At 31.9% G+C, this 27,357-nt stretch overlaps 1 protein-coding gene across 1 annotated transcript; it reads left to right on the top strand.

Moving 5' to 3' along the window:
- The first annotated feature begins 1,760 nt into the window (after positions 1 to 1,760).
- On the top strand, positions 1,761 to 17,731 carry LOC115975995 (potassium channel SKOR). Its single transcript, XM_031097057.1, has 13 exons — positions 1,761 to 2,349; positions 6,407 to 6,631; positions 6,949 to 7,012; positions 7,784 to 8,123; positions 9,049 to 9,344; positions 10,429 to 10,509; positions 11,090 to 11,188; positions 11,552 to 11,773; positions 11,993 to 12,178; positions 14,170 to 14,245; positions 14,343 to 14,637; positions 15,524 to 15,645; positions 17,410 to 17,731. Exons 1-13 carry the CDS (start codon positions 2,099 to 2,101, stop codon positions 17,649 to 17,651), a joined length of 2,499 nt encoding a protein of 832 aa, XP_030952917.1. The 5' UTR covers positions 1,761 to 2,098; the 3' UTR covers positions 17,652 to 17,731.
- The last annotated feature ends 9,626 nt before the right edge of the window (positions 17,732 to 27,357 follow it).

Consider the following 27,357-nt stretch of genomic DNA (forward strand, 5'->3'; position numbering starts at 1 on the left):
CTAGAATGACAGAATATTGAAAATGAACTAACTAGGGATTTGTTTGGGTCCCAAACAAAAAGGGACTATATAAATAAATAAATAAATATATATATATATATATATTTATATTCTTGAGATAGTTTCAGTTTATGAAGTCCGCTTTTTGTGATTGTTTTTCATTATTAAACCAAGACATCAATTGATTTTTGGTGTAAGTAGGGTCAAACTAGATCTCTTATTCGATAACAAGAGACTTTACCAATTGAGTTAATTAGAATATATAAACGATGTGAAACATTTTTTTTTTTTTGAGAGGAGTTAAACATATTAATAGATTTTTGTAATTTATTTATTTTATGGATAGAAACGATAGATTTGTGTAAGTTTTTCCATCTCTTATTCGCTCCGTTTGTTTCAATGAAAAATCTTGTGTAAAGATAGTTTTCCGTGTTTTTCAGTGTTTGGTAGCATAAAAAAATATAAGTAAAAGAAAAACAATTTTTGGTCAATATAAAAAATATGGCTTATTTTTTTTAAAAAAATTTCACTTCATTTTTTTTGGAAAACAACTTTATTTCACAGCAAACTAAATAAGGAAAATTATGAGATTTTTTTTTAACTCATTTGAAATTACTACCAAACATTAAAAAATGAGATAATTTTATAGAAAATAATTTTTAAAAAATAACTCGTTTTCTAGAAAATATTATTATCGAAACAAATAGAGCATTAGTCAAAGGATCACTTACCTAATTATTTTTTTCTTTTTTTAGAAGAACTTTCCTAATTGTTAAGTTTTACATGGCCTGACAATTGCAACTAGTGGGTGACGAGGCACCAGGGCAATGCTGCAAAAATACGGGACATAGAATCACCAATTTGGATTGTATATTTAATGTTTGAATCAGCATCCAGCAGCCCCCAAATTCACGATCCAAATCTAACGCAACCTCGAATTAGTCATCATATATGTATTTTATAAAACAACAGGCATTTCCATTGATTTTATTGAAACAACAAGCATTTCCACTTGATTATACACGTTTGTCCCTCCAACAACCGTACAGTTGTTTCGCAGGCATCAGGGTGCCGTAAGCCGTCACAATCCAATTATTAATAGAATAACATATTAATAAAGTAGGACTACTAATATAGCAATATAGCATAGCATTTTACACAAATATATGAAAAATTCTAAGAATACATGAAATGAAACAATTTAGTGTTCATAAAAAAGACACAATTGGTAAAAAAGATAAGCAGTTAATTACAATGTGACGCAGAATATAATTATAGCAAAATTTGTACCAATTTATATAGTACATTACTTAAAAAATTAGTTAAAATATATTGAAATTTAGAAATATTAAAAGTTTTTTTTTCCTCCAGTTAAAATAGATATATTAGCATCAAGATGATCCTCAAGTGTAATTATCCGGAAAGTCACTCTCAACAGTCATTTTCAATAATGAGCTGGTATCTCATGCACCAGCCTCCGGCACTGCCTATGAGAGGCAGGTCTCATGCAACAAATCTCTCTCAATCTCTGCTTACATCTCTTTCTTTCCATTTATTATTGATTATAAAAATATATTAGTACTAAGTAGCAAGCACCACCACCAACTATTACAAATATAATTAAAAAAAAAAGAAAAAGAAATATTAAATATTCTGAGCCCTCACAATACGTGTACACGTAATATTGCGCTTCCTTTCCTTTGTTACGTATAAATTCAGACAGAGCTGATGCTAACAATCAATCCCTCTCGTCACTTTTCTTATCTTTTCTTTTCTTTGATGTTATAATTTAGAACCTCAGGATCTCCGTGAAAAACTGAGTGGGCTATATTACTTCCCTTCCAAAATCCAAAACGATCAAAAAAGCCGTTTTCGAAAATCGTTATCCAAAACCGTTTTCCTCGTGAATCCTATTCCCAAACGGTTAAGTCTCGATGCCTAACGAAGTTTCTGGTTACAGTGTCGGAATTGGTACACTCCTATTTAATGGTTGAAGTAGTTGTTAGATTATACAAATATATATATAAATGCAACAATATCCTTCACCATCATCGTTCTCCTCCTGATTTAGAATCGGAGAGAAACAAATAAATCGATAATGTCTGTGAGGAAAGGAGAGGAGCGACATGTAGTACTTGAGGACACGAATGGGCGTGAGAAAGAAGAAGAAGAAGAAGAGTACGAATATGAGGAGGTGAGTGAGCGGATCAAATCGTCAGTTGCAAGCCGTTTCAATCTGATATCGAACGAGTTAGGTCTCGCCTCCAATTTCCGCAAGTTCAGTCGCGAATCTCTCCTTCTCGGCATCAAAGACCTCTCCACCGGCCTCGTCATCCACCCTGATAACCGGTATGTATGTATCGTATGTATGTAGCTTATATCGCATCATATTCATATCATATACATGGATAGTATAAAAATTTGATCGTATAAATTGAAATTACTATAGCTAGTTTGTCGTTTAGAGCATCTTGATTTATTTATTATTAATGTTAATAATTTGGATTTGAATTTAGATCGGTCTTGTAATGATGGTCAAAAATATAGGATGACGATAAGTTGAAAAGGCTAGATAAGATTCAATTAATTTATTGGCTAATATATGATGATGCTGTGCCACATCAAAGACACTAACAAGGTCAAAGTGATAGGATAAGAATCCAATTACACACTGTTTTCCAACTTATACAGTTATTTATTTATTTATTTATTTTTTGGGGTTAATTTTAATGTTTATAATGTTCAATAAAGTTCAATTTGAGTATGTATAATTTTATATATATATATATATATATAACTTTATCAATTCAAAGTTAGTGAATCTTTTTTTTTTTTTTTAGATTATAATTTTAACTATAATTTAGTTATTAAGTATTAACATATATTTATGAAGGGATAAAGAATTTTATTGGTAGTGTTTACTAAATGTGAGGAAAGAATAAGTTAATCAAGTAGTTTTTGAACAAGTTTGATCTTGTTTAGTAAGAAAATGAATTAAATTTTAACTTGTAATCTATTTGGTGATAGATGAGTTTGGTTTGGGCTCATAAGAAGATTAAATAAACAAATCTTGAACTCTTAATATTCAACTCATTTACAACGCTAATTATAATAAGATAAATATAGAAAAGTTGTATACAGATGGACCAAAAAAAAAAAGGCTAGTTAATAAATTACACACTACAGTAGACATGAAAAAAATATATATAAATATGAAATATGGTATATAAAAGTCATGGACATTGTTTTTTTTTTTTTTTTTTTTTTTTTTTTCAACAAAAGAGACATTAAAATCTTTTTAGTACTTTTTTCTTATATAATTTTTTTTAAGCAAAACAAGGAGGCCTTTATCATCAGAAAAATAAGTAAATTAGTTTTGGTATATGCAAAGATTGAACCTTAAATATTTTGTTTGAGAATAAAAGACTTTCATAGTTGAGCCAACTAGAATTCATAGGTTCTCTAAAAAAAAACAAAAAAAAAAAACTAGAATTCATAGGTGAGATTTGAATTTAAATTCCTTATTTTACATTAAGAAACTATATTAATTAAATAAACTAGTTAAAATTAACAGCAATATATATATATATATATATATATTTTTTTTTTTCCTGATGAGAGCATTAAAATCTTTTTAGCAGAACAAGGAAGCCTCCGAATCTTTTTTTTTTTTTTTTGAGAAACGGAAGCCTCCGAATCTATTGAGCCGACATATACTACTGACATAAAGGCACATGCTATAAGAATAATCTTTAAGGAAAAATATATAAATTAAAAAAAAATGAAGAAAAAGTGAAGTTAAGGGTGAATAATATGAGACCATTTTTTTTTTTTTTTTTTACAATATGAAAATTTTACTCTAACATAATCAAAGTATATATTTGTGTGAATCTTTCTCTTGAAAACTTGAACTCTGACCCTTTCTCCTTACATCCCACAAACACTTAATACTTGTGAAATGACCATCACACTAATGGTATGCGGTGGTGAATAATATGAGACAATTGAGATCTCAGCTTTGTAGTGTAAAGTCTTTCAATAAGATATGAACCTGTTTGATGTAATTATTTATAGTTTTTAAAAAAAAAAAATATATGAATACCATAACTTTATTAAAAAGAGGATAAAAACATTATATCATGACTCAAATCAGACTCAATGAAAATAAGATTTTCCTAATATTTATAGTATTAAATTAGGAAGCTATATATATATATATATATATATATTAAAACCAACCTATCTGTCTCTCTCTCATTTAGGGTTTGTTTGGGATCCTTTTATTTTGTTAAAGCAGAAAACTTTTTGCTAAAAGTATTATAGATAAAGGTAAAAGTTAGTTGAAATAGTACAATAAGACCCATGAATATTATCAAAAAGTACAATGAGACCTATGAATAATAGCAAAAATAAGCTGAATAGTAAAATAAGTTGACAAAATTAATCATGCCAAACGCAAACTTAGAAGGAATTTATACTAAAATATAAAAAATGAATGCTAAAATAGTACTGTTCATTTAATTTTTTCTTATTTGGATGAAACAAATATAAGACAAAGAATGGATCAGACTTATATAAGTGTTACGTCTCAAGCTTATTTTAAAAGAAATAGTCTAACCTCTAACTAGTCGTTACTTTTTTTCTCAAAAACCGAAAAAAAAAAAAAAAAAAAAAAAAAAAAACCTAGTTTAAACACTTATATAAATATATATTCTTACTCCCTCTTGCCACAAGAAATATTCTGATCTTTAAGATAAGATTTTCCTAATATATATAGTATTAAATTAGGATCCTCTATATATATATATATATATATATATTTATATTTATATATTAAAACCAACCTATCTGTCTCAATCTCATTTAGGATTTGTTTGAGATCTTTTTATTTTGTTGAAGTAGAAAACTTTTTGCTAAAAGTATTGTAGATAAAGGTAAAAATTAGTTGAAATAGTACAATAAGACCCATGAATATTATCAAAAAGTGCAATGAGACCCATGAATAGTAGCAAAAATAAGTTGAATAGTAAAATAAGTTGACAAAATTAATCATACCAAACGCACACTTAGAAGGAATTTATACTAAAATATAAAAAATGAATGCTAAAATAGTACTGTTCATTTAATTTTTTCTTATTTGGATGAAACAAATATAAGACAAAGAATGGATCAGACTTATATAAGTGTTACGTCTCAAGCGTATTTTAAAAGAAATAGTCTAACCTCTAACTAGTTGGTACTTACTTTTTTCTCAAAAACCGAAAAAAAAAAAAGGTTGAGAGACTGGTCAAAAAAAAAAAAAAAAAAAAAACCTAGTTTAAACACTTGTATAAATATATATTCTTACTCCTTCTTACCACAAGAAATATTCTGATCTTTAAGATAAGTTAGACGCTGATCTTTTAGTCACTATTTTCCTTTTTCCCCTAAGAAATTTTCAAATTCTAACTCTTATTAAGAGAGTTTTTTTTGGGTTATGTTAATCTAATTAAATATATCTGGGTCATTTTCTCAAAAAAAAAAAAAAAATATATATATATATATATATATATATATCTGGGTCAATTGGCCATTATAAATCCCATCTGGCCACTGGTCCACTACCCACAGGCTGCTTTTATTTTTTTTTTTTTTTATTATTTTTTTAATTTTTTTATTTGTCTTTCTCCCCAAGTAAATTGAGACAACACACCATGATGGAGAAACGGGGTAAAATATAGACTTTAATTCTTACCCCTAAATTTCCTGTATAGTGTTTATCAAAGTCTTAAATTGCAATATTTCCATCTTGTTTCTATAGGCCATGATAACAAAAAATTTCACACTCAAGCTAGTCAAAGTAAATATGTTTTCTCTAGTAATGTCACTATCAATAATGCTTACAAAGTTCATCAATAATAATAATAATAATAATAATAATGCTTACAAAGTTACAAGGAAAAGGGATGGCTTCTTTAATGGCAGCCTTTTCAATTTTGGCATTTTCAAAAAAGATTAAATCCTAGAAGGATGTGTAAAACTCAAGTTTTATACCTTCCAATCTCAACATGCATATCATCATATCACACATTAAAAAATAGATATAACCCAATACTCATCTGAAAATCTAACCCAATAGGGAGTTTATTGAGATGTTATTAGGTGTGATAGGATTTATTGAATTTTAAGTGAAAAATTAATGTGACAATCTCCTATTGGATAATATAAAATATGGGTCTTATCCTTACCAAATTCGGACTCTAAAAAAAAAAAAAAAGGGTTATTTCCCTTTGTGCTTAATTAATAGTTGAACTCATAGTAGTGAGTGTTGCAGGGTATAAACTAATTGACTACTACATATCTGTTTGGAGATAGAAAGAAATAAGATTGAAATTAATTTGGAAGGCAAATGTATGCATGCATGCAGGTGGTATCGTGCATGGACGAAGTTCATATTAATGTGGGCGTTGTACTCCTCCTTCTTCACACCCTTCGAGTTCGGCTTCTTCCGGGGATTGCCTGGCAACCTCTTTGTGGTGGACATTATTGGCCAGATTGTTTTCCTTATCGACATTCTTTTGCATTTCTTTTTGGCTTACAGAGACAGCCAGACGTACAGAATGATCTATAAGCGTACCCCCATTGCACTCAGGTTTATTTTCATTCCATTTGTTGTATGGTGGTTTGTTAAATGTGAAGTTTGCTACGCGGATTTAAAAATTGACTAGGGTCTTTTCCATGCAAAAAGGGAATCTTTTGTTACAATTGAAGCAAAACCGATGTGAATTGTTCAATTAATTTAGAGGAAATCCAAATATGTCTTAGATGGAACTATATGCTGGTCATGTTTAGAATTTCTAATACGGTATACATTTTGCTTCCGTTAAATTGCTGATTCATCTTTCCTTCCCCCTCGCCCTCACCCTCTCTCTTTTTTTGTTTTGTTTTTTTTTTAATTCTTGGCTGCAGGTACTTGAAATCTAATTTTATCATTGATCTTCTTGCTTGTATGCCTTGGGATATTATCTACAAGGTATCACTTTTTTAAAGTATACATTGCTTAACACTAGTTTTTCTTGCTTTTAATATCTTGAAGGAATACAAGAGATTGTTTTGTTTTCCATTTTCTCAAGTTACCTTTTATTTTATTTCACTTTCTCATCTTCTACTTTAAATTGTATTTAGGATTTGTATTTTGGAAGGACCATTGGAGAATTTAGAGTATTCTCATAATCCTTTAAGCATGAAGATCCTAATATTTGAGAGCATTTGTATGTGATGTGTCCGTTCTGTTAATGGCAATAGCACTTAGATGAGAATTTCCATTTATATATATATTTTTGTTCTAAATACATTTTTTGTATGTTGGATTTCAAGTAATGAACTCATTTGTAAATTTGACAATGTCTTCTTATTATGCCACCTATTGTAATGCATCTTGTTTTCTTATATGCATTACATTAGCTGTCCATTAAAAAAACAAGGCACGAATCTAGTTAGATGCAATGTTTTCTTGCACAAAGGGGTATGGGATCTTGGAACCATGGTTTGCTGGGATTTGAGCTTTTTGTGACTTCCTCATCAAATCATTTTAGTGAGACATTTTTTTATACTCCCATTGATAGTCTCTCAGATAAGAATCAGAGACACCTATGAAATACATAATGGAGAGTAGGGTCTGTTATTTAATAAAGTTTGGAGCATATAGTCATATACTAAGATATCTGGAAGTTGTAAAAGTTTCCTGGTAATATGATTTTTAAGTTGCTCTCTGTTACCATTTTGAGAAATATGTTCTGAACAGGGTTGTGGAAGAAAAGAGGGAGTGAGGTACCTTCTATGGATCAGATTAAGTCGGGTCCGCAAAGTCACTAAGTTTTTTCAAAGTATGGAGAAGGATATACGTATCAATTACATGTTTACCAGGATTGTGAAACTTCTTGCTGTCGAACTCTATTGCACACATACAGCGGCATGCATCTTTTACTATTTGGCTACAACTCTTCCTCCTTCTCAAGAGGGTTACACATGGATTGGAAGTTTAAAATTGGGTGACTATAGTTATTCACAGTTTAGAGAGATTGGTATTTGGAAGCGCTACATAACATCTTTATATTTCGCCATTGTTACCATGGCTACTGTTGGTAAGTTTCTCTCCCCCCTCTAAATTACTTTAATATCACTAGTTATAACTAGAAGTATTATGGTTTTGTGATGTTCATTATTGTGATGCACCAACAATTATTTTATGTATCCAGCATATGCATTATCTCTCACATATGGGTCTACACAATTATTGGATCTACATGTTATGAGAGGGATGATACATATGCTGGATGCATAAGATACCTTCATGTGATACATGACTTAAGAATCATATGCATGAGATACCTTCATGTTTTGTCACTAAATTTTTCACTTACCTAAAATTTTTTCTGCACTTTTTTTTTCACTTAGCTTGTACCCTTTTTTTATAATAAAAAAATTCCATTAAAGGAACAATTTTATTTTGGCCATACATATGTAACGAACAATTTGTTTCATGAAGTGGGTTTTAGACCTATTGAGTGCATGTGTAACTTACCAATCAAATATAAAAAATAAAAATAAAAACAAATTGTCTCATGTTAAGTGTGTCATACCATGCTTACAGTCCTCCCATGCTTTGAATGAAGGTTGCTGTAGGTTGGAAGCTAGTAAAATGATCTTTGACTCTTTGAAATACACTTGTAAAGTATCATAAAAACCCACCCGAAAAACCAACCTGTTCTCAATGCTATAGGCATGTCACACAGACACACTGATTTTGTTCCTAATTTTCTTTACACCACAGACACACACACATATATATTCTTAAATTTCTCTTTTCTAATACGTTGTCAAGTAACTTTTTTACTGGCTATAATTTGTACAATTTGATGATTTAAGCACATTTGGTAATCCTCAGATTGATGTTCTGCAATGGTATTGAATAATATTTTATACTTGCCTCCATTGACAATTGAGACAAATCTGGAATGTGAAAGTTTTCGCACTGTGTACTTAAATTAATGCCTTTGTCTATTGCAGGTTATGGAGATATACATGCAGTCAATATGAGGGAAATGATATTCATCATGATATATGTCTCTTTTGACATGGTTCTTGGTGCTTATTTGATTGGTAACATGACAGCATTGATTGTAAAAGGCTCAAAGACAGAGAAGTTCAGGGATAAAATGACAGATTTCATCAAATTTATGAACAGAAATAAACTTGGAAAGGACATCCGTAATCAAATTAAAGGTCACTTGCGCTTGAAGCATGAGAGTAGCTACACTGAGGCTGCTGTCCTTCAGGACATCCCCATGTCTATTCGGGCTAAGGTAAAGTAGAAAAAAGAGGCTTTTTGAACCTCCGTTTACCAATTTTGATGATTAAAACCAGAAGAAGCATCTAGTGATTCCATCTACTGATCAGCTTAGTGAAATTACATGCTTTCCTCTCAGAATGTTTCAAAATTCTTATTGTTTATTGTTCTTTTTTTGGCTTATGGTTTCAGTCCTCTATGTTTACCCAGGACACTATTTTGATGGATTTGTCTACGTAATACATTAGTTAAATGAGTTTTTTGACTTGCAGCTGCATCTTTCGTGTGACCATCATATTCTCAATAATTGCATACTATCTTGCACTGGTACTTTCAAGGGAGCTGTATTACTGTACTCCGCAATATACATCTGATGCTTCTCATATGTATACAAGATTTGAATAATAAATCTTCTAATTTTGGAAAACTTCATATACTTCTTGGACTTTCATTTACGAATATTGTACATGCCTTGAGCTAAGTCAAAAATAAGAATAATATCTTAAAATTTACTTATTAAACTTGTCTCTAATAGTAAGAGTTGCATCAACTGTATACATGTATATATGCATGCATGAGTGTATATATGTGTTTGTGATGAGTGAGTGTGTATAAACCAATTTATATAATTGGGGAGAGAGAGAGAGAGAGAGTGAGATAATTACTTCTAATCCTTGTTGGACTTGGATCCATAATATTGAAAATATCAGGGCAAACTAAAGATTATAAGGACCACAAATAAACAAATTAAATTAATAGAAAGACCATGATAGGACCCATCAACTGGTATTACAGCCCATGTCCAGAAAATTTAGACATTGCTAAATACCCCAGGCATAGATCTCAAGAAAACTAAAATTAAAGGAATCACTAGCTTTGTAAAGCAAAAAAAGATAATAGTAAGATTTGGCAGTATCTAGAGTAGTCTTCGTAGGTCTCAAACTAAGTTGATGTCAATATAAAACTTAATTTCAAGATTTCTTTCATGTTCATGCTTTCTTTTCCTTGAGCCTCTTATCTTCCATATCAGTTGGTTAATTAAATTAGCTATGTAAAAAAACTTTTGAACTATTCATGATGAGTTGAATCTTCTTTTTCAGATTTCCCAAACTTTATACTTGCCATACGTTGAAAAGGTTCCTCTTTTTAAGGGATGCTCTTCAGAATTCATCAACCAGATTGTAAGTTATTTTATTTCCATTATATAATTTATAACAAAATTTTGTAAGTGATGCATGATCCAAACTTGATTTTTAGTTTACAAAGTTCAATTTGTTTGTGGACTTCATTTGCCATTGATAATGGGCTTTTATTTTCCGTTAATAATGTGAATCAACTTTAGAGGCTAGGAAATCATTAAATATGCTGCTTCAGGGTCTTCTCTAGTTTGGGAATACTCAAACTCTGTTGCGCTATTTTGCATGGACATGGAAATTGTACATGGTGCTTTGAAGCAGGACCTGGACACAGTTTGTACTTGAATTGTGTGTGCGAAGTCATAAATTCTCAGTAGCCCCCAAAATTTTGATATGCAAGGACACTGATGTCAATGTAGTGCTCTAGCATAGATATGGTCTTAGAAAGGCTACTTCAAATTGAGTTGACTTGTAACATTAATGGCAGTGAAAGTTTAAGATCCTAAACTGTTGTTGTGTAACACTGTAACATCACATAAATTGTAAGAGAGAATTTCCTTTGTTGTACTGAAATCCTTGGCTTCTATGAATATATGAAGTTAGACTTTTTTGATTGATCTTGCAGGTTATTAGACTCCATGAGGAGTTTTTTCTCCCAGGAGAAGTGATAATGGAACAGGGAAATGTGGTAGATCAACTGTATTTCGTTTGTCATGGTGTGCTGGTAAGATTCCATGTTCTGTAGTCATTGCTGTCAATCATTAGTTTGTTTAACATTCTGGTTTTGTTTTTTCTTCCTTTTGTTCCACTTAAGTTTCTTAGATAAATCCTCTATTCTTTGGTTTCTATACATTCAAACTATGCACAAAGCTGTCAGCTGACTCAACTCACACCATACTTAGAATATTACAAATGTACATTAATACCTTTTGATTCAGTCTGATGTATATATAAAAAGATATTAAAAAAAAATTCCCCATTATATTGTGATTTTCAATTATGTTGTTTGCTGAGAATATCAGTATATGGATTCTGTTGTTCTCAAAATGCATATGTTTACAAATTTAAGAAAACTATTCTTCTGCAGGAGGAGGTAGGTATATGCGAAGATGGATCAGAAGAGACTGTTTCACTTCTACAACCTGACAGCTCATTTGGAGAAATTTCTATTCTCTGCAACATCCCTCAACCCTATACTGTTAGGGTTTGTGAACTATGCAGGCTTCTGCGGCTTGATAAACAATCTTTTACAAATGTACTAGATATATATTTTTACGATGGTCGTAAAATCTTGAACAACCTTCTAGAGGTAATTATTTGATTTATTTCTGTTACTGTCTGTGCTTTTACTTTAGTTCCTGAAATTTCTGTCAGTGGCAATAGAGTTTAGAATTGAATATAATATAGAAATGCTTTTGAAGACATTCTTCAAAATTCTTGAACAGTTTTTTATTCTTTATATGGTTGACATTAATTTTCAACTATGTGCCCATAAGATGGCTAAAACTTTATATAAAAAAATGTACAGGGAAAAGAGTCCAATCGAGTTAAGCAATTGGAGTCAGATATCACATTTCATATTGGAAAACAAGAAGCTGAGCTTGCTTTGAAGGTGAATAGCGTGGCTGATATTGGAGATTTGTACCAATTAAAGAGTTTTATCCGCGCTGGAGCTGATCCCAACAAGACAGATTATGATGGAAGGTCACCCTTGGTATGGAACTGCTTATACATGTTTTAAAATTGTCTAATAATTGGTCTTTCACTCCTTTCCCCCCCTTAATCTCTAAGTTTTTTATTTTATCAATTATACTGGCACATTTGATGGAATCTGTCTCCTACTTTAAATCTAATGATCTAGGCAAGCTTTGTCCTTTTTGAGGACTCCCTGAACTTTTGTTTTTACATTTTTTTTCCCTGGATACAAGACAAACAACAATTGGAATGCCATCTTTGACATTCATTAAGTGATTAACGAGGAACCTCAAGGAATGCCATCTTTGACATTCATTAAGTGATTAACGAGGAACCTCAAGAGGCATCAAAACTATATCTTGCTATATATTTCTACTGGAAGCAGAGAAAAATCTTTCACAGAGTTGGTTTCTCTGTCTAGATTTTTGTAGACTAATGATCTCAATTGACAATTGCTGAGACAGATGCATGATATTCTTCAGAACTTCTTTCAATTTTCAAGGGATATTTTCAAGTTTTTCATTATGTCATTGGCAATAATAGAATCAGAGAATCAGTTGCAATGATGATGTTTTCTTCTCCCTTAGCAACTTTTAGTCTCCCAAAAAGTGTAGCTTTTAGTTTATAAGCAATTCTACTTCATATCCAGTAGCTAAACACATGTATAATCTGCCCTTGCTACCTCTTATCTCCCTTCCAGAGCCACCTCTTCCATTCCCTCTGGTGGATTCTCTGATTTACAAGCTTTATGGGCTCTCTGGATGAAGTTAGTCTCAATGCTTCAGTTGCGTAGATCCTCTTCTTCAACTTATCAGGAAATAGGACCAAGGAAAACTCCAATTATTATCTTGATTAGGAATGGGAAAAAAAAAATCCCAATACCTTTATTCTTTTGAGTTTGCACGACCTGCTTACCTCCAGTAAACTTCATTGCAATATCATCACTTAATCCATGCAAATCCAATCTCATCCCCCTTCCTCCTATTGTTGTCAACAATCTAACCAACTTCTTGTTCTTGGTTTCAAAGCAAAGTATCTCTAGCTATAGTCATCAATTGGTAAACACTGTCAGCCAGATTGGTTTAGTGGATCTGTGTTTAGAAAACATATAACTTCTCCAGCTGTTGAAAATTCCTTAGCCCAAAAGCAAGTCTTGAGTTTGTGGCATTTCTCTAGAGTTAGCATTTATGTGTTGTTAAATCTTGAAAGCTGATATTTCTGTGCCTCCATATGAGTTCTGATTAACTGTATTTTAATGTTGGACCCATGATGGAACTATTGTTTTTGTTTTTACAAGTTGCAATAATGCCCACTCATGGTAGAAGCCTTAACCTTATCATCAATTCTTGAAATCCCAGAGTTTCCATATTATAGCAACCTTTCCTGAGGATTGTGTAAGCATGAAGAATAAATTAGCTGTAAGGCATGTCCTAGAGTTTTCATATTAAGTGAAGCTATTTCGCTTTTTAATTGAAGAACAATGATATCCTTCTGCAATACTTAATTGCAACAGCTCTCCGTGATTTAATGATTTAGGCAGCCTCATAAGTAATCTCATCTATCTGAAATTGTGTCTTATCTGATTTTGTAATTTGAAAAAAAGTTGTAATATTTAGGTTCCCTCATAAGTTAAGAAATGGTGAGTGCACCGTCCCCTTCTCTTTTTCTATTAGGGAGCATGCTGATGATAGTTATGTATGTGAATATGCACACGTACACACATATTAGTATGTGTTTGTGGGGGGGGGTGGTGTGGGGAGGAGATAATTTATGCATGTTTGCAACGGGAGAACTGCACTGAAATCTTATTGCTGTGAGCATAAACCAGGTGGTTTATGTCTAGGATAGATAAGTGGAATCATGTTGGTGGCAGGTACAACTTATGTTGAAAATTTTTCCTATATAATTTGTTTTTAGTAGTTTACTCCTTCCATTTAAGAACTATATATTATAAAATATCGGGGAAGAAGAAAGAAATGTTTGTCTGAGAGAAGCCTTTGTTTTCAACAGCATCTTGCAGCATCAAGAGGACATGAAGATATCACACTTTTCCTTATTCAGGAAGGAGTAAAAATCAATATTAGAGGTAAATTCTGTATGATGAAATGTCATATTTGTGTGCTTTATGCAAATCTATTACTCATGTGACGGTATCATATATGGAATTTGTTTGTTTTGCATAGATAATTTTGGGAATACGCCTTTAGTTGAAGCCATCAAGAATGGGCATGATCAAATTGCTTCCTTACTTTATAAAGAAGGGGCATCCTTAATGATTGACAATCCTGGTAGTTTTCTTTGTACGGCTGTTGCAAAGGGGGATTCAGACTTTCTTAAAAGGATTTTATCCTATGGAATTGATCCAAACTCCAGAGACTATGATCACCGAACCCCACTCCATGTGGCTGCCTCTGAAGGATTATATTTGATGGCACAATTGCTTTTAGAAGCCGGGGCTAGTGTTTTCTCAAAGGACAGGTAAAACTCAAATATCAATCTTGCTTTATGATTTTTCTTTTCCTTAGGAATACATCCACTTCTATGAGTTCAATGTTTGAGCCTACTTGCTGTTCTTATAGAAGCCTAACTAGAAATGGATGAACCTTTGGGGAGGTAGCAGCTTTGGGATACTCTAATTGAGAATTTAATGTGATCCTAACCCTAATGGAGCAGGTCATTTGACTGTGATTGTTTTCATAATGTAAGAAGAAGTTCCATTGATCCTTTTTCCCTCAAACAAAATTTTTATCTTCTGTTATGAGATAATTGTACAAATTTTGCATGTCCCAATCATTATATTTTTCTTGGAACTTCACATGATTAAGCAATGAATCATCCAATGAAATGCTTCAAGTATTAAAGTGTATTCATGAGATCAAGACTGCAAATGTCATATTTTTATTTTGTCTCAACTGTTTGTTGCCGTACCATTTGCACCTTTTACCTGTAGTCTTCACATTGAAAAGTGGACTTCATTAAGAGAAATCGGACAAAAAAAGTGGACTTCATTGATAGAAAACTTGGCTTTTTTTTTTTTTTTTTTTTTTTCTCAAGGAAGTAGAGCTGCTAGGTGATTACTTGTTTAGGTTGCTTTCTCAATATTGTTCGATGTGGCATCTTGAAGCCCATCCTCATTATCTGATCAAACGTAACCTATTGGTAACTATATATAGTCTTAAACTTTGATTAATAGTACTCAATAGATCACTCATGTTGCAGTTTGCATCATTTCCTAGTTTTTGTGCCATTGTTTCTCTTTCCTTCCTGTATTAAGAAAAAAGATTGAGAACTATTTTTATCCATATTAATCAGTTTATTTTGTTGTTCTGAAAACTATCATTTTCTGTCCGTTTGACCTCTGCAGATGGGGAAGCACCCCACTTGATGAAGGTAGAATGTGTGGGAACAAGAATTTGATCAAGCTATTGGAACATGCAAAGTCAGCTCAGTTATCTGAATCCTTCAGTAGCTCTCAAGAAATCACAGGTAGTGGAAAAATCTATGTTTTGCTTTTTTTATTCCCAAAGTTTGAAACCAACTGATTATAATATCCAGAAAGCAGGTCAACAACTTGGTTTCTTCATAGAATAGAAAGAAGATAAAAGCTTGAGAAAAACTCCAAAGCATTAGAATTTACTAAACTTGATTCTGATCTCTGATCTTGCTTTACAAATTACAGTGTTGAGTGAAGCAGTCTTTTGTGTTGGAAAGTATCAGGTTTGATTTGGACAAAAGGGGGCATTATGCATATTTAGAATACCTGCATAGGACCTGCACTTGGGCTCTGCAATGGTCTCTTGCAGACTTTGTTGAACATTATTCTTTCTTATGTTTGATCTGAACTTGCAAGTGGAATATTCTTCTCTCTTCATAGACCAGAATAATTTATTAAAACCTAGAGGATTAGTTTTTTTTAACCCTGCACCCTATGGGATTAGAACCCAAGACCTCTCTGGCCTCACCCATTACTTTGTAATTAGAGGAGGGAAAGGTGGGAGTTGGAAGACGGGTGATTTGTCTTCTGGCCAAAGTTATCAATTCCATTCCATTTTGTGAAATATTTTGTACTTATATTCGATCTTGCTCACAAGCTAATCTCTTTAGGCCAATACTTGTGTTTTGGCCTGTAAGAATTTATTTAACGAATTTGGTTGAACTTTAAAGGATTACTTTTATTTTTTCAAAGTAAGCCTTACCAAATGTGAAAACCTAAACTTTTTAGTGTTTGAACTTTAGAGAATTGAAGGATAATTTTTTTTTTTTAATGATTTAAGTTCACAGGAATTTTTTCAATGCTTACCCTAAAGAATTAAAATGATTATTTTAATGTGAAATCAGATAAACATTAATTTTGTGTGTGCATTAATATATTCTTTCCCAAAAATTGGAATGAAATTGGATTTTGTTTAATCTAATTGCTTGTCTCCTTGGAAGACGGATGTTATTTAGGAATTTTTTAGTATCTAATTGATATAGTTTACTTTTTCTTTTTGATACATGATAGAAATTCCACTCTAACTTAATTTAAGTATATAATTAACTATAACAAATATATATTTGGAGAGTTAATATAGATGTGCTATAATTTTTTTTTTCTATATGTAGTAATATGATTATTGAAATAAATATGTTTGTGTTAATTAACATATAGATTTAAATCTGAATGTGTGTGTGTGCCTAGTGACAACCTCAAAATTGTATGCCAGAATACGTTGGTAGCTAATTTTTTTGTTCCAACATACAACTACAAGCCTGAATATTTAGTAGATTGGGATTGATAACTTTGCTTCCAACAAGAACATGGGTATCATTGTGGCTAACATATATTGTAATGATTTGCTGAATTACATAATAACCTCCTTGTTTTATGATGTGATGTGATGCTATGTTATACTTCTTTTGGTTCTAGTCAAAATATTTTTGGGTTTTGGATTGTTCAACAGGTTTCTATCTAGCGAAACTCACATGGGATGTGAGAGCAGTGACCCAAGATTCTCTCCTTTGTTAAATTTTTAATGATTCATTAAACTTTACCTTGTATACTAATTTATAAACCATATTTTAGGCAGTGAAAAGCTGAACTTCTCCAACACAATTACCATCACCAACATTGTCTATTTACACTTTCCATATCATATAAGATGGTTGTAAAAAATCCTGTATAAAACAAATCAAATTTCCATAGTTATAGTCTAGGGGAAACAATGGGTATTAAAATTAAATTACTGAACTTCTGTTTCTATTTTGCAGATAAATTGCACCGAAAAAAATGTACCGTGTTCCCTTTCCACCCGTGGGATCCCAAAGAAAATAGAAGGCATGGAATCATGTTGTGGGTCCCACATACCATTAAAGAACTTATCCAAACAGCAGCAGAGCAGCTACAAACTCCAAGTGTATCTTGTATATTATCAGAAGATGCAGGTAAAATTCTTGATGTAGACATGATTGGTGATGGGCAGAAGCTGTATTTAGTTAGTGAAACACAGTAACATTTTTGGGTTTTTTAAACAATATAATTATGTATAGTTTTTGTATCATCTTTTATGCAATCTTATCTTCTACATAGTCAGCATTTTCACGTCTGCATTATAGAAGTAGCAAAAATATCTGCATCATATGTATTTGTTTTACAATGGGGTACTTCAAAAGTGATTTTACATTGTTTATAAATAAGTTGAAATTCGCTATTTATTAGCAGGTTGCGATATAGACTCCTTTCCTTAGTATGTTATCATACTTAAATTAAAATGTTGCCTAAGTAGCCAAAGTTTTAACCTGTTAACAGCCTCTAGTGAATCCTTTATGTTAACAAGCAAAGAGGGGAAGTTTAAGAGCCTAGTGACATTGATGAGCTGATAAATATGCAGTTGCTCTTATGCTTAATCTGCTCTCTCCTAATTGAGTGGAGATAGGTCAATATCAACTTATATTCTTTTAGTTAGGGAACTCAAGGATAATCACAAAGTACAAATTAAAAAGACCAAGTAAACCTTGATAAGGTTTTAATCCAGTTTTTGGTGACCTGTGCCTTTCAAGTCCAAGAAGAATTGAGCTTCCTTACTTTTGAGAGTTCACCTTGAGCTCTATCCTATTCCTATGAGGTTTGAATTTGAAGGATACAATATATTTACACAGCCGCTTGCAGCTGCATGAGGAGCCTGAGTCAGAGGTTTATGTCATTGTAGGCAAGACAATGTCTTTTTTTTTTCCTTAGGAGGGAGGAGGGGGAAGGCCGGGGGGATGGTATTTGGTGTGAAAATTCTTTTATAGTCCATTTGGATTGAGAGAGAGGGAGGAGGAGTAGAGTAGAGTTGGCTGGAAATTAGCCTAGTTTTCAGCCAACAATACTCTACTCCCTTTGCTCCTCCTCCCTCCCCTCTATCTAAACAGGCCATTAAAGTTTCTTAGAGATTTGGCTTTTTCGAATTGTAGACAAAATTTTCCTTTAGGTTAGAATGTCACAGAAACTCCACTTATATAGTTCAAAATCTTCCCCTCCATAACATTGTGTCATTTCATCTCCAAAAGAGTCAATATTGGATCTTTGTTCTGCACTTTTGACTTGTAGTAGTATCATGAGTTCTTGAGCGTATCCATCCAGATTGAGTCATAAGGTCAGGACAATTTCAGTATTAGGATAAACATAGTTAAAGTAAACTAAGGCTGTAACTAGAATTTAAAGGGCTGTTAACTTCTGATCAAGAGCTAAGCACCAGCCAAGGAAGATCAAGAATCAGCCATTTTTTTGGCATGTTGACTTCCTTCTACACAAAGCCATCAATTAAAAAGTAAATTATTGAGCTAGTTTTTAAAAAATAAAACGATTCCTTTCAGCATAGGAGTATTTGACAACTGCATTTTGTAATTGCAAGACTCAGTCATTGTGCTCTTATTGGCTGCAAGTGGAAGTAATAAAGGAATGCAAAAGAACCCTGCTTTCTTTTATATGATAGTGCAGATAGTATCTATGGTACAAATAAATTTAATGATTCTTCCATCCATCTTTCAACAACATATGTGCTTTCATATTTGGACTGTCTCCAAATAATTGAAAAGTTGAAAACTGTCTCAAATTCCTAATTGGATTTGATTAACCATTTAGATTTAGATTTAGATTTTTTTTTAGTTTTGTGTGTGAGAGTGTGTGGGGAAGGAAGGGTGAACTGATCACTCTTTTGGGGTTTTCTTTGTGTGAAGGAAACTCTATTCTTTGTCAAAGAAATTATGTATTCCTCGTCAAAGAAGTAATTAATATTTCTTGTTAGCCCAACATAGGACTTGGCTTATATATAGATAGTACAATAAAGGTTTGTGTAGTAGAGTCTTAGAAAAAGAATATCTCTTGATGGAGAAAAAGATTCTTAGAAGAAGAGTAATGTGTTAGTTCTTTTGGGGTTGAAAGGATACGCATGATGATAGCTGTGTAACATAGGTTCAGCGTTGTAATACTTATTGAGTATAGTGGATTTGACATCTCTCCGTAAATGAAGGATGTTTGTCAAACCATGAAAATTATTGTGTTCTCAGTTTGAGTGGTTGTTGATTTATTTGCTTTAATTATAATTTATACAAATCCCTAAGCACTATTGCACAAGTGGTATTACTGTATTAGAGATTCCGCTATGCATAACATGAAACTTTCCAAAAGTTGAAATTATTTCTTATATTATTCTTCTTTTTATAATTAAAAAAAAAAAAAAAAAAAAAAAAAAAAAAAAAAAAAAAAACAAGACTCTTATGTATAAAAAAAATTGTGCTACCTATAAAAATACAATAAGACATTTTAAGAATATCAAAATAGCTACAAAATGCTTAGATTTTGAGATTAGAAAATTATCCTTTGTTTTTGTTTTTGTGCTTTTTTTCCCATTTAATTCACTTATTTTGGTTATAGGAAATTGTTTTATAAGGAAAGGTTTTTTATTCATAGTTTGACCCCTCCAAATTTAAAATCCCGGTTCAATCTCTTTACAACATATGGACTGATCAGAAGAAACCTAGAAATTTGGCAGGATTAATTGACTTAATTTCCAACATTAGTCATTAGTCCATGTGTGGATCTCATCCTCCCCAAATCCAACTAATGGAACCCTGATTTAAACTGATAAATCAAGCATCAAAATCAGCTAACAAGTTGAGAACTTACAATTGAAAAAGTTACCGCAAACCAGTGAGTCAAAATGGCTCACTAAGCTGCGTTGACGGTAGTCACAGTACCTCATATAAAAGGAAATGACAGTGATATTTAACCTTTAACAATCAAGAGTCTCAACCCTGCAGAAATGGCCATAAACTAGCAATGAATTCAGACTTGGTGAACAAAACCCAACAGGAAATAAACGAGGAAAAGCTTGTTGGATAGCTTTACAACTTAGATACATAGTTTAAAACTCAGCACATGAACATAGCAAACTTAAAGCCAAAACTCTTTTATGCGAAACTCAGAATTAGACCCGACTAATAAGAACAAAAATCTAATCAAACTTGCAGGCTACCTAAAATTACACACGCTAGAGAATTAACTGCTTACAGTAACTCAGTTGCAACCCAGTTGAGGGATTGGTTTTACATGTGTAACTCGTTTAAGCTCCACGTATGTGTTGAAGTTGCTGAAAATGCTTCTGGGAAGCTGTGTTACTTGTGGTAGCAAAATCATTTTCCTCCTCTTTTGACTGGTTGTTTTCCCCTATAGAAGGGTCTGTTTCTGTTAGAGAAGTAGAAAAGAGGTGAAAAAGGGTACCCATAACACAGCCCAAAAGTGGAAGAGATGAGAATATAATTGCAGCCTGTCTGATATTCATAGCTTATATGTTATGTGGCCGCTACAATCAGACACCAATAAGATTAACAGTAAGCTCTCTTGAAATGTGGTGGATTGGTGATGTTAGGATGATGAATTTATAGCAAAGAAGTGGACACTCTGTCTGTTTATTCTACTGGGCGTGGTGATCAAGCCAAGAAGTCAGTTCATTTGAAATTTCAAGCCTACCAAAACTGACCTCTACTCAAATAATGTTGTTGAATGGCTTACATGTCTTAATCCAGTGATAAAGATCTATCATCAGAAACAGAGACTATATGTTGAAACTCTAAAAAAAAATAAAAAATAAAAAGCTTTAACTGCTGTAAACCCCAGCAATAATCAAGAGGATAACTTTCTTTGCATGCTTAACTTATTTCTCAACTTAGTGACATGCCGTGATTAGTATAAAATCACTTTTATTACATTTTTACATTGTACTAATCTCTTATCTCAATAATCACGAAAAAAAATTATAAAAAATTGTGTCACAAAAGTTATTAATTTAGTTAATTCATGCAGTAAAACTTATAAATATAAAATGAAAAAAAAAAAAAAACAAAAAACAAAAAACAAAAATTTGGCAAAATTTGTGTGATTCGAATCCTATCACATGCCGCGCCTAAAGTTTTGATTGGTAAAATTAAGCAAAACTGGCCAAAATGCAAGGTTCTCTGATGTGCAAGGCCTTTGTATGCAAACGTTGATAACAGAAAATGATATGACTAGACCTAGGAGCTGGTTTCCCTTCTGATCACTTCTACTTACCGCTCATCCTAGCTTGAATCCTCATATGTATGATTCCAAACCCTAGGGTGAACTCTGTAAACAGTGGTCGAGAACTTTGTTTTGTCGGAGACACCCTATATTTCTATTTTAGATTTTGATTCTCAAACATTGATTATTTTACATTTCTTTTTTTCACATCCACTTTTATGTGTTAAAATGTGGATATTTTTATAACGTGAACATTCTCACATCAATTGTAGTTATATATGTAAAATGATAGATGTGAATGAGTGTGAAACAATATTTTTCCTTCTACTTTTAGTTTTAGTTTTGTTGCTTTTGATATATTGGAAGACGGTAGTCTTTGTCTACCTATTGCTTCTTTAAGTTTTTATATATTTTCTTAATTATGAAAAAACAATGATGATTAGACCAGGGTTGGGTGGGAAAAAATTGGTTTGGATTATAATTTATAATATTTGACTTTATAGTGGGTTCCAGTTAGTTCAATTGGTAAAATTTTTTATGGTAGAATAAGAGATCTGAGGTTCAATCCTCGCTTATACCAAAAACCGATTGGTGTCTTGGTCTAATGATAGAGTTATCATCAGGAGCAAAAGCCATTAATTGAAATTCTCTCTAAAAAAAATTAAAAAATTAAAAAAAAAAACCTTTATACATGTTTATTCATTTTAAATTTATTCCCAACCCGTTAGAAGTTGGATCAATCCCACATGGCCTATTTTTATTAGTCTTTTTTATTATTATTTTATTTTGTGGACTAGCATAATCATTTTATTTTGTGGAATTTATAAACAAATTTCCAAGGTTGATAGGCCAAATGCTCAATTTTTTTTTTTATTCCTTTATATTTGAAAAAGTATCTTATAATAAGAAGATATGTTCACACAAGGATATGAAAATGACATGTCATTAACTAACTAAAAAAATGACTTTCATTTCATGTGATCCAACTAACCAAGTTCGCGTGATTTACTAATAATTCTAGTTTACTAAAATCCTATAAAAAAAATTTTTAGTTTACTAAAAAAAATACTAATAGTTCCCTTAAGAACTTAAATAATAATAATAAGACAGAAAGAAGGAAAGAAAGAGTACGAGTAATACGTTAAATTTGGCAAGCCCATGCTCTCTACTTCCTAGCCTATGATTTGATAACATATTAACTACTTAATTTCAAATACCTTTTGTCCTTTGGGAACATATACGGTTATGGCCAGGCCTATTACACAAAAAAGATAAAGGATAAATTCATGCACACTTAAACAATAAACAAATGAATGTAATTATATATTATTATTGATGGGAATAGCTCTTCCAATCATGGTTGTCCTTGGCATAAGTCAAGAACAACGACCTTCCACCAACTTGTCAATGTGTCAGTTCACACAGCATAAGGAAAATTGGACGACCTTCTACTCTAGACTGAGAGCTGGGGATAGTGGGCAAGAGCAACGAGTCCAAATCTTCTGTCTCATCAATTATGCTCTATTTTATACTTCATCAATAAAATTTGGACAACTAACCTCTCTCATTAAATGAGATAACTCTCATTTTAACACTTATGTTACTGAAATGTTAACGTTAAAATCCCTTTCTTTTTTTTTCTTTTTTGTCTTCCGCAACTTTATTTCTTCTCTGTTCCGGCTTTTGGTTTCTTTTTTTTCTCTTCTCCATGTGGTTTGTCTCTTGCCACAGCTTTTGGGATTGATTTGGACTCTTCCCCTTTTTTTTCTTCCGCAACTTTAATTTCTTCTCTGTTCCGGCTTTTGGTTTTTCTTTTTTTCTCTTCTCCATGTGGTTTGAGTCAACAAGAACTCTTTTTTTCTTTTGTTTTTGATTTGGACTCTTCCCTCTATTGTCTCATTATGGGTGAGTTTGGTTCAGCTTTTAGAAAAAGTGCATAATGAAAAAGTGGAGTTTTGTAAAAGTGCATAATGTAAAAAGTGGAGTTTCAAAAAGCTGAGTGTTTGGTAAAAACTGTTAAAGAGTGCATAATGAAAAAGCTGAGTGTTTGGTAAAAGCTGATAAAAGTGGCTTTTTGAGGGGTAAATGACCAAAAAGGACAATGTATATATAAGGGAATTTATTTCAAAATTTTTTTTTTTTATGTGAGTTTGTTTCATACTTAAATCAATTACTTCATCATACTTAAATCAATTTTTCTCTTTCTAAAAAAATTATTTTTTTCTTACCAATATTAGCTAATAATAATCTACCACTTAAGATTTATTGTGAAAGTATTGTAAAAATATTGTGATAAAAATTGATAGTAATTTTAATTTTAACATACTATTAAAATTATTTTTTTCTCTTTCTAAAAAAATTATTTTTTTCTCACCAATATTAGCTAATAATAGCCTACCTTAAAATTTATTGTAAAAATATTGTGAAAATATTATGATATAATTTCTTTTTCTCCCTTTTTTTTCTCTCCACACACGTGGCTCTACTTCCTTTTTTTTTTCTCCTCTTTTTTTCTCATCCACCCACGTAACCACACTCTTTTCTTTTCCTTTTTCCTTCTTTCCTCTACCATCTTCAGTCCAGAACATTCCCAGCTCTCTTTCTTTTCTTTTTTCTTTTTTGCCTCTTAGCACTTCGGTCCAGAACACAGCTCTGCTTCTTCTTCTTTTCTTTTTCTTTTTTCCTCTTAGCACTTCGGTCCAGAACATAGCTCTGCTTCTTCTTCTTTTTTTTTCTTTTTTTTCCTCTTAGCACTTCAAATCGGAACACATCGGAACCATCGGAACCAACGCCAGAACTCATCCTTTATTCTTTTTTTTTCACACTCCAGAGAAGAAGATGATGATGATGATGATGACGAAGATGAAGATGAAGATGATTGAAACATAAGGATTTTGGGATTTTGGGTTTTTTTTTTCTATGGATTTTGGGTTGATTTTGAGTTGGGTTTGGGATGGGTTTTCCGGATTTGAGTTTATTTTAAGTTGTTTTTGTGTTGATTTTGAGTTATTTTTGGTTTGGTTTTGTTGATTTTGTGTTCGGAATATCAAAGGTGAAATGGGTTTTGTTGATTGTGGGGGTAGACTGGTGAAGAAGCAGAGGAAGATGAAGAGGAAGAAGACGAAGGAAAAAGACACAGATGAGAGATGAGGGCGTGAGAGACTGATGGGTATTTCGGTAATTTTCGGATTTGCAACGGTAATATACAAAACGCGCTATGCGCGTTTTCATTTATGGACCCCTAAGGGTCCATAATCCTTCCGCGTTTCTCCTCGGTTTTTTCTCAATGCTCAAAACGCAACTTTTATAAAAAAGTTGCGTTTTGAGTTTACCAAACGCAAAAATTGGTTGAGCTTTTTTCAAAACGCGCATTTTGGGCTCAAAAAGCCGAACCAAACGGGCACATATTCCTTTCTCCCAAAGTGTTTTCGGCTTTTGCTTTTGTTTTTGTATGCCACAGAGGTTCCTTTTGTCCGGTGAGATTTGTTTCAACTTTTGAGAGACTTCTGCTGAAACAAGCAACCTTCAAGGCTTTCAAGGTTTCTTTTTTTTTCTCTTCTCTATGTGGTTGACGTCTCAAGTGTTCATCTTCATCCTCACTTCGCCCCAGTTACAGACACATTCTCACTTCATCTTCAAGTGTTCATCTACTTCTATTGGTTTCCACAAAACAAAAACAACATAGTTATTTTTTTTAATAAACAACATATATATATATATATATATATATACACACACACATTAGACACAAACTCACACAAGTATAAGAAAGTTGTTATAAATCCTAAAATAAATTAAAAAAAGAAATTTATTTACATTAAACCAAAAGAAGAGGACTTACTTTGTGACTAAACAATACATACAAGCCTTGTAGGTTGCTTGTTGCAGTAGGAGCCTCTCAAAAGTTGAAACAAATCTGCACCTATAGGAGAAAAGGACCTCAGCGGCATATAAAAACAAAAGCAAAAGCCTAGTTTTGACTGTGGGAGAAAGGATTACAATGAGACAAAATAGGGGAAGAGTCCAAATCAATCCCAAAAGCTGCGGCAAGAGACAAACCACATGGAGAAAAAAAAAAAAAAAAAAAAAACCAAAAGCCGGAACAGAGAAGAAATAAAGCTACGGAAGAAAAAAAAAGAAAAAAAGAAAGAAAGGAATTTTAATGTTAATGTTTTAGTAACGTGAGTATTAAAGTCAGTGTTATTTCATTTAATGAGAGAGGCTAGCTGTCCAAATTTTATTGATGGAGTATGAAGTGGAGCATAATTGATGAGACAGAAGATTTGAACTCCAAGAGCAACCTCGATATAAGCACTAGTTCACCTCCATCCGAAGGTTTGGGTAAAAAACCCTGAAACTCTACCATTTTCTTCACATTTCCATTCCCTGTGAGTTTTGACTTTAGCATTGAAAAAGTTAAGGCCAACACCCCATCTATGCTCTCCGATTAAGTGTTTACATATTACGAGTCTTCTAAAACTCATGTTCAGACAATTGGCCTACTGAATTTCTTCCATCATCAATTATTATTATATAATTGGTTTTCGGTAACTTTGCATGTAAAATCAGTGCCTCAAATTACTTTTGTGCACGATAAGAATCTTGTAACTCAACTGATACCTAATGTTATTTTTAAAGGAGATATCTAAGACTCAAATCCTTATGACCCCAACTATTGATTTTTTTTATTATTAAAAAAAGAAGATAATTATGTGCACACATTGAATTTATTTTCATGATTAACCTTTCCTTTCTCGGATTTAGTTTTCTCCTCGATTTGGCTTAAATGAAATATTATTGAAAATCTTGCAGTACCAAACTGTTCAAAGAACTGAAAAGATGAAGGGTTTAAGATTTAAGTTTGGACAAGGTTAACCAGAGGTTAAATCATGATAAAGTAATAATTATTTTAATAATTAATTAACATGAAAATAAATAAAAATAAACAGGTAAAAATTAACAAACTTGACTAAAATAATATTTAAATAACCATGTGTATATTTTGTATTTCCATTCGTTTGTCATGTACCTATCAATTTATGCAATTGGATCAGACCCCTTTTATCATGATTCATGGGCATTTACTAGGCGTGTTTCTACAATGGTAAAGCAAGTTTAGAATTTACACACACGCCTGCTATGCGGGATGATAATAAGTTATTAGGTAAATTTCTAACCATAGATAGACAAGAAAAAGAAGAAGCAAGTTTCTAATTTAATTGAAGCAACATACTTTGGATTTGCAACATATTGCGTAAAAACTTAAAAAAAAAAAAAAAAATTACTAAACAAAGTTTGTACTAAAGGTTTACAAATAACTTCAAAGCTTGACTCTGATGATTTGGGTAAGAAAATTGAGACATTATGTCATTCCTTGCAAAATATTCAGTCTCTTGTTTTTGTTTATCATCTGTAATTATTGAAGTGTGGATAACCAATACATAAGCATACCCTTATAGGGTTGAGGACCCTCAGGATTGGTATTACTTTTAATTAAGTGGCTGACTTTACATATTTTATTTGGTTTGACTTGATTGCCATCTTTAAAAAAATGATTATAATTGATTTTCAAATGTATTATCTTTGGAACTTGTTTAGATCTAGTGCATAGGAGCATTGAGCCCCAATCCTTACCCATTTTCTTTTATGTTATGATATGATTTTTGAAAATCTTTCCT

This window comes from Quercus lobata, chromosome 2, assembly GCF_001633185.2.
Source record: "Quercus lobata isolate SW786 chromosome 2, ValleyOak3.0 Primary Assembly, whole genome shotgun sequence".
Taxonomy (NCBI): domain Eukaryota; kingdom Viridiplantae; phylum Streptophyta; class Magnoliopsida; order Fagales; family Fagaceae; genus Quercus; species Quercus lobata.